Genomic DNA, 6,095 nt, shown 5'->3' with positions numbered 1-6,095 from the left:
TATTATTAGTAAATTATTTCAGACATAATTTTCAAGTTGCTATATTACAGTCACATATATATTAGGCTTACCGAATCATTAATATCCTATTTTAATGATTTAACGAGTAAAAATATTTTAAATTAAATCACAAAAATTTTTATTATCATTATCAAGATCTCCATCTTGATGTAAAATTTATAAATTTAATCAAAAACTTTATCACATAAATTAAACAATAACGTAATAAATATAATAATAAAAATATTATTATTATATATTAAAATAAATTATCAAATAAAAATGTATTAAATATATTACACATAATTGAATTGTGGGCACAACACTTATATCCCTAACAATAAGGAAGGTTTTTAAGTTTTTATTCCTTCTTTCTTTTTAAGTTCAAGCCAATTCTTCTTGTTAGGAAAATAGAAAGTTCAAGCCAATTCCAACAAATAACTTATCCCAAATCAGAACATCGATTACCATAATATACATTTCCTCTTTAAAAGAATATTCTTAAAGAAAAAAGAACATTAAGATACCTTTCCAAGATTAGCTCCCATTATTGCACTTGTTGGTGTTAACATCTCAGGGGTGCCTCGGCCCTCCCTTAGGCCCCTCTCCTCTTGTTACTACCACTTTGCCATGAAACATGACAATCATAATCGAAAAATCAGTTTTCCCCAATTGCACATGTAGACCACCATAATCTTTTGTTTGGTCGGCTCTAACCTTCCACAAAACCATTTTCTATCAAATGCCTAACATATTAGCAACAGCAGCAGGAATAACTAAATTATCTCAAAAGAAAATTATAATGAGAGAGCATCTTCATTTTTGAGATAAAAGTGAGTAATAGTATTAAAAAGAATGATAAGATGACAAAATCCATGTACAAAATGTTAAGTATTTACAGATCAGTAAGTATATTTACAATGAAACTTAAATCATCAAAAGAGTTAGGGTTATGACCAAGGATGATGGAGCCAAAAAAATGAAGCCACTTATCCTTAATAATGGCAAAATTTTTTTCTTTACCCTAAAAAATGCTACAATTCCCTTTTTTTCCATATAATCTAAAGGATTGTTAAAGAAATAATCCTATGCCACCTATTACACGTTTTGAGGCCTTCCCAAGCTAACAATTCGCCTTTGACAGATCCAGCTATAACCCAGGAAACACTAAAGGAGTAAATCATTGTCCATAGTTCATAGGACGTTGGGCACAAAAGGAGAAGATGGTTGCAAGACTCCATATACTGCGTGCACAATGCACACTAGTTTGCCAAAAAAAAAAACCTCTTTTCAAAGGTTGTCTAACGTAAAAAAAGAATCCATAGCAGCTTCCCAAGCAAAGACAAAAATTCTGGGAGGAACAGAAATATTCTAGATGATTTTGTAAGGAAAAAGAGAGAGAGAGTAATTGTTGTCCATCAACTTTCTGTTGAGAGATTTAACAGAAAAAGATCCATTCTTGCATTTCCAGCTTAACTTATCAGCTTCAATACCCATTTTGACAGTAGCTAGAAGTTGGAGAAGGTTTTCATATTCTTCTACCTCCCAACTTCAGCAAGCTCTATAATTCTGCATAAATTTTTTTCTTCCAAAAAAAAAATTCTTTTTACAAGAAGAGCCCGCTAAAATGCTGTGTACTTGGGATAGGAACTTCATAACAGCTGAAGTAAGGGCCTTGGAGGAGGAACCATCAGTTTCTAAGGCCAGTGAAGTAAGGTTTTCACACAAGAGCCACAAGGGAACCAAGGTTTCCTTGGTCAGAAAATAATGCAACAGAATGATGTGCGTTTTAAGTACCACTTCAGTTAGGAAAGAAGCAGGCTATTGTGGACAAACAAAACAAAAGCTTTTGTAACAGCATAATGAAGTTACAGCGGAAAACAAAGCCTGACGTGGATGATTCAGAACCAAGTTTTAATTCAATGATGAAATTGAAAAGCAAGCCCAAATAGAGGCTATGCATACAAGGGCTCGATTTGTATAAAAAGTTACATTGACCGAAAGCCTAATAGCACCAATGAAACATGAAAGTCATTTGAAAAATGGTCCTCTTGCTACAAATCTACTTTAATGTTCACAGGATATGATATAGTCACTCCAGAAGAAATAAGGACCATAAAACATATCGAGATTGTGAACTGCCAAAAGTACCTTAAAACTCAAATGATCCTCGGAGATGGCAGAAATCATAGATTCGTCTCCCTCCAGAAACAAGTGCTGGACCTGAATTCCAGCTTTTGTAATCATCACATCTTTAAGAAGTTTACTAAATTTGACAAAAATCAGACCATTATGCTAAAGTTTCAGCGGAGATAAGTGCCAGATATAACCCTTCTTTCCCAGTAATTTTTGCTACGCAACCTTATGGTGCAAGCCAGCCTTGTAATATTTGTATATGGCATGTCTCCTTGATGGGGTTTGTCACAGGTTTAATGATGTCCTGGGTGTACATCAGAGAGAATCTGTGGAATTTTAACCTTCTCTATTCTTAAAGACAGCACTTATCAAAATCAAAACAAAGCAAATAGTCAAAATATTCTCTAATCTTCTTTCTCTTTTCTGCTTTTTCTTTCTTTTTTAGTCCCTTTTTTTCCTCTAGAAAGAAGGGGAGGGAAGTGGGGTTGGAAATTGAAAAATTTGCCCTACTAGTTAAGCGAGAAACTTTCAGCATTTTGAGCGATCCCCATAACAAGGAAGGAAAATTCCAATGTCAACTTGAAAGAAGGCATCAGAAAGCAAAAGAAGAAAACACTGGAAGCTCAAATTCATAGAAGAACTCACAATAGAATTCACATTTAATTACCAGTTATACAAATCACCATCCAATAACCAATCTCCATAACTGAAGGTGTTCCGCCAACCTATGATAACAATTATTCATTAACTTGTCAACTGATATCAATTCTATCATTGTGTGACAAGATGCAATTAGAGGCAATGTTTACCGAAACACAAAACTACGACAAGAGATATTTAGTAAACTACACAGCCTGTGCACATAACTGCCACTAGGCTTAAGATCAGCCAGAATCGAAACCTCATCACTGACCTTCTGAAAAACATCGAGAGTTAACTCCAAACCAACAGACTTGATAAAAGTGCAATATGAAGTATATCTTCAAATCTTTTCATTTATATCTTTCAGATGGAAAATGACAAAAAATTCAGCTCACCATGCAATAGCAATTAGATGTAACACAGCATTTCATAGAGATTTTGGAGTAATAATGTCTTGCAGTTTCAAGTCCTTTTTTATAAGTTCTAGAAGATATTTTCAAGTATTAATTCTAGAGGATTACGAAGTAACAATGTCTCAGCAGGGACTGAAGAGCTTTCATAAAATAAGCACTGTATTAGACGAGAAGCTAAGGAAGACATTGAATAAACCATTTACTGAGAAGCCAAGAAAGACATGGCTCTCATGTGTGCAAATCCAAGTTTTCCTGTGAGTATAGTCATACCTGAAAGGAAGAGACGATTGCAGAAGCCATGGTATTAGCTCTATACATCCCACCACAAGCCTCATCCCCAAGGCATGAGTTGCGGACGACATTCTTTATCTGCACATCATTCTCCGCAGCACTATGAAATTAATTAAAAGAAAACCCGGGAAATATTTTTCCATAGGACAATGATATTAGTCAAAAATTAGCACGAGAAATATCAGTAAACACAAGAAATTATCAAAATTGTCCATCTCTTCCCCAATTAAGGCATAAGGCACATTTGAATATACGCAAAGTGGCCATGAACGAATCAAAGTTAATTATAAACCTAGTTTCAGCTATAAGAAAGAGGGACAATTGAGAGAACTCACTGAAAATAGTGCAAGCAAGCCCCTTCCAGACTAAATAGGCTAAAACATTTAGTCTTTTTAAAAGATATTTTAGTCAAAGAATATTGCATAAGCATTATATATATATACTCCATCTGTAATGTAATATATAGACACACACATACGTGCACAAATTTGAGATAAACAGAGAAGTGGATAGAGTTATTTGAATGACATAGAGAGATAGAATGGGGCCTCCTTTCTCTCTCTATACTATGCAGAGAGTCTCATATACAAAGGCATACAGAGTCTCTAGGAACCCACTAGAAATATCAAACAGAGAGAGAGAGAGAGAGAGAGAGAGAGAGAGAGAGAGAGAGAGAGGGGGAGTTTTAGACGCACCGTTTGGACTGAACACCGTTTCAGCTCAGTCAAGCAAGACGGACAGCATACCGGGTTTCTGATTATGATTGTCAGGTTTCAGGAAAAAGTGGTAGTAATAAGAGGAGAGGGGCCTAAGGGAGGGCCAAGGCATGCCTGAGATGTTGACACCAACAAGTGCAATAATGGAAGCAGGTCTTGGAAAGGTACCTTGATGTTTTTTTTGTTCTTTAAGAAATATTCTTTTAAAGAGGAAAGGTATATTATGGTAATCAGAGTTCTGATTTGGGATGAGTTATTGGGTTGGAATTGGCTTGAACTTTCTATTTTCCTGACAAGAAGAATTAGCTCAAAGATTTTATCATCTGATTTTCTACATTCCAAGTAAATGGGTATTGTTTTTATAGTGATTTAAGTGTTGTTATCCTTTCGACCAAGAGGTATTGCCTTAGTGGTTATTCCTCCTATCCTTTTCAGGAGGTGAAGTTTACCCCGGGGTTATATTCCCAATTTCTGTAGGGATAAAGGAGTAGTTACTCATTTGCTCTCCTAAGCAGACGCTCAGTTGAAGTATTCTACTTATTGCTTTTGGGATAAAACTGGTATTATATTTGTTATTGGTATCTTCTATTCAAGTTGAATTGCATTTACAAACCTGGTATTATGTTAGAGTCCCAACTGATGGATCTTGTAATGGGACAGTGAACATAGAATTTTCTAGGAATTTTTTGAATGTTTTGAGTTTTTCTTCCTTCACCTACTTTTGCTCTAATTTATGAGTTCGTTTAGGGAGAAGCCAACAACCTCTTTAGTAGGAAGTACTCAAACTCTGTTATTATTCTTCTTGCATAATCCTGTTCAAAGACAGCAGTAGAATTTATTACAATGGAAACACGTAATTATTCCAGAAGTTCTGTATATCTAGATTTTATTAACTGCCTTCTTTTTTTTTCATCCTCGACTTATTCTTATACTAACTACCAACACCTAATAAATAGACTCTAGAATGTATATATAATTAGTAAAAGATTTAAATTAAGATCCCTTACATAATAACTTAAAAATACTAAACAATATCAAAAAATAAGTCTTTTAAAGGAAATATTAGAAATGAAAGACTATAAAGAAAATTATAAAATATTTAGGCATCTACTCGCCGTCTTTAATGGATCGAGCCCGGGAACCAAATCATCTTGATATGAAATCGTTAAGTAAGGAGTGAGCTACACTAACCCAGTAAGGACGTCACACTATATCACTGTCACAAAAGTAAAGGTTGGTAGAAAACCAAAAACAACCAATGGAGCACAAATTTTAAACAAATTCATTTATCAATAATCAAATCATTTACCGTCCACTTACCTAAGTGAGATTTATAAAAAACAACCCATAGAAACAATAACATCATAGATATCATGAAGTCATACATAATCTATAACATAGCACATATCATACTTTTATATTTCAATCATCAAACAACAGTTGCTCCATTTTCATCAGTCTACTAGTATTCATGAGGATCCATAGGGGTCCTCGCTACACGTGAACCATTCCCTTAACAAACTTAATTTCTAGGGCCATTCCCATACCTCGTCTAGTATGGGTGCCAAACAATAAACCTCAATACCCCATCTGGTATGAGGGTGAAGCGAGCCGTCCTCATACCCCGTCCGGTATGAGCGCCAAAACATTTAAAGTCTTCATACTCCGTCTGGTATGAGACATCGTTCCTGGTAAGGTTCCCTATGGACCCAGTCCGTCCACAATCTCTCAGGATATCTAGTGAGGCTGTCATCTTATCCAATAATCAATTCACACCCTTTTCTATTTTTTCCTTAGTCTCCGTTACCCATTCAAACATGAATATTTAAACAAACAACGTGCATCCAACAAGGCAAGCACATCTTAGATTCAAAAAATTAAGCAGTAGTGAAGTAAA

The 6,095-nt window shown here is 34.8% G+C and overlaps 1 protein-coding gene across 23 annotated transcripts; it reads right to left on the bottom strand.

The window, feature by feature from the left end:
- Positions 1-335: 335 nt before the first annotated feature.
- Positions 336-4,608, bottom strand: LOC110806368 (uncharacterized). Of its 23 annotated transcripts, none has more exons than XR_015817670.1 (5): positions 3,818-4,123; positions 3,462-3,582; positions 2,804-2,861; positions 2,152-2,462; positions 336-717 (listed from the first exon to the last, which is right to left on the bottom strand). XR_015817670.1 is itself a non-coding variant. In XM_088215366.1 (5 exons), exons 1-4 carry the CDS (start codon positions 3,928-3,930, stop codon positions 2,153-2,155), a joined length of 363 nt encoding a protein of 120 aa, XP_088071492.1. In that variant the 5' UTR covers positions 3,931-4,120; the 3' UTR covers positions 336-746; position 2,152. The 23 variants fall into 23 exon arrangements, 9 of the variants coding, with proteins under 9 accessions (XP_088071492.1, XP_021886916.2, XP_088071491.1 ...); XR_015817671.1 differs by having other exon boundaries at positions 2,152-2,440; positions 3,818-4,122; XM_088215366.1 differs by having other exon boundaries at positions 336-746; positions 2,152-2,223; positions 3,818-4,120.
- Between the last annotated feature and the right edge of the window lie 1,487 nt (positions 4,609-6,095).

This window comes from Carica papaya, chromosome 3 (genome assembly GCF_054855325.1).
Source record: "Carica papaya isolate Zhongbai chromosome 3, ASM5485532v1, whole genome shotgun sequence".
Lineage (NCBI taxonomy): Eukaryota > Viridiplantae > Streptophyta > Magnoliopsida > Brassicales > Caricaceae > Carica > Carica papaya.
Note: the sequence above shows the minus strand (reverse complement) of the source record. Positions and strands in the feature narration are given on the sequence as shown.

Excerpts from the sequence above, each read along its gene's own strand:
- LOC110806368 (XM_022031199.2), bottom strand. The coding sequence starts at position 3,930 with ATGGAGTATATATATATAATGCTTATGCAATATTCTTTGACTAAAATA. Across the intron at positions 3,583-3,817 it reads GCTTGCTTGCACTATTTTCA|TGCTGCGGAGAATGATGTGC; the intron begins GTGAGTTCTCTC and ends TTAATTTCATAG. Across the intron at positions 2,224-3,461 it reads CAATCGTCTCTTCCTTTCAG|GTCCAGCACTTGTTTCTGGA; the intron begins GTATGACTATAC and ends GCTGGAATTCAG.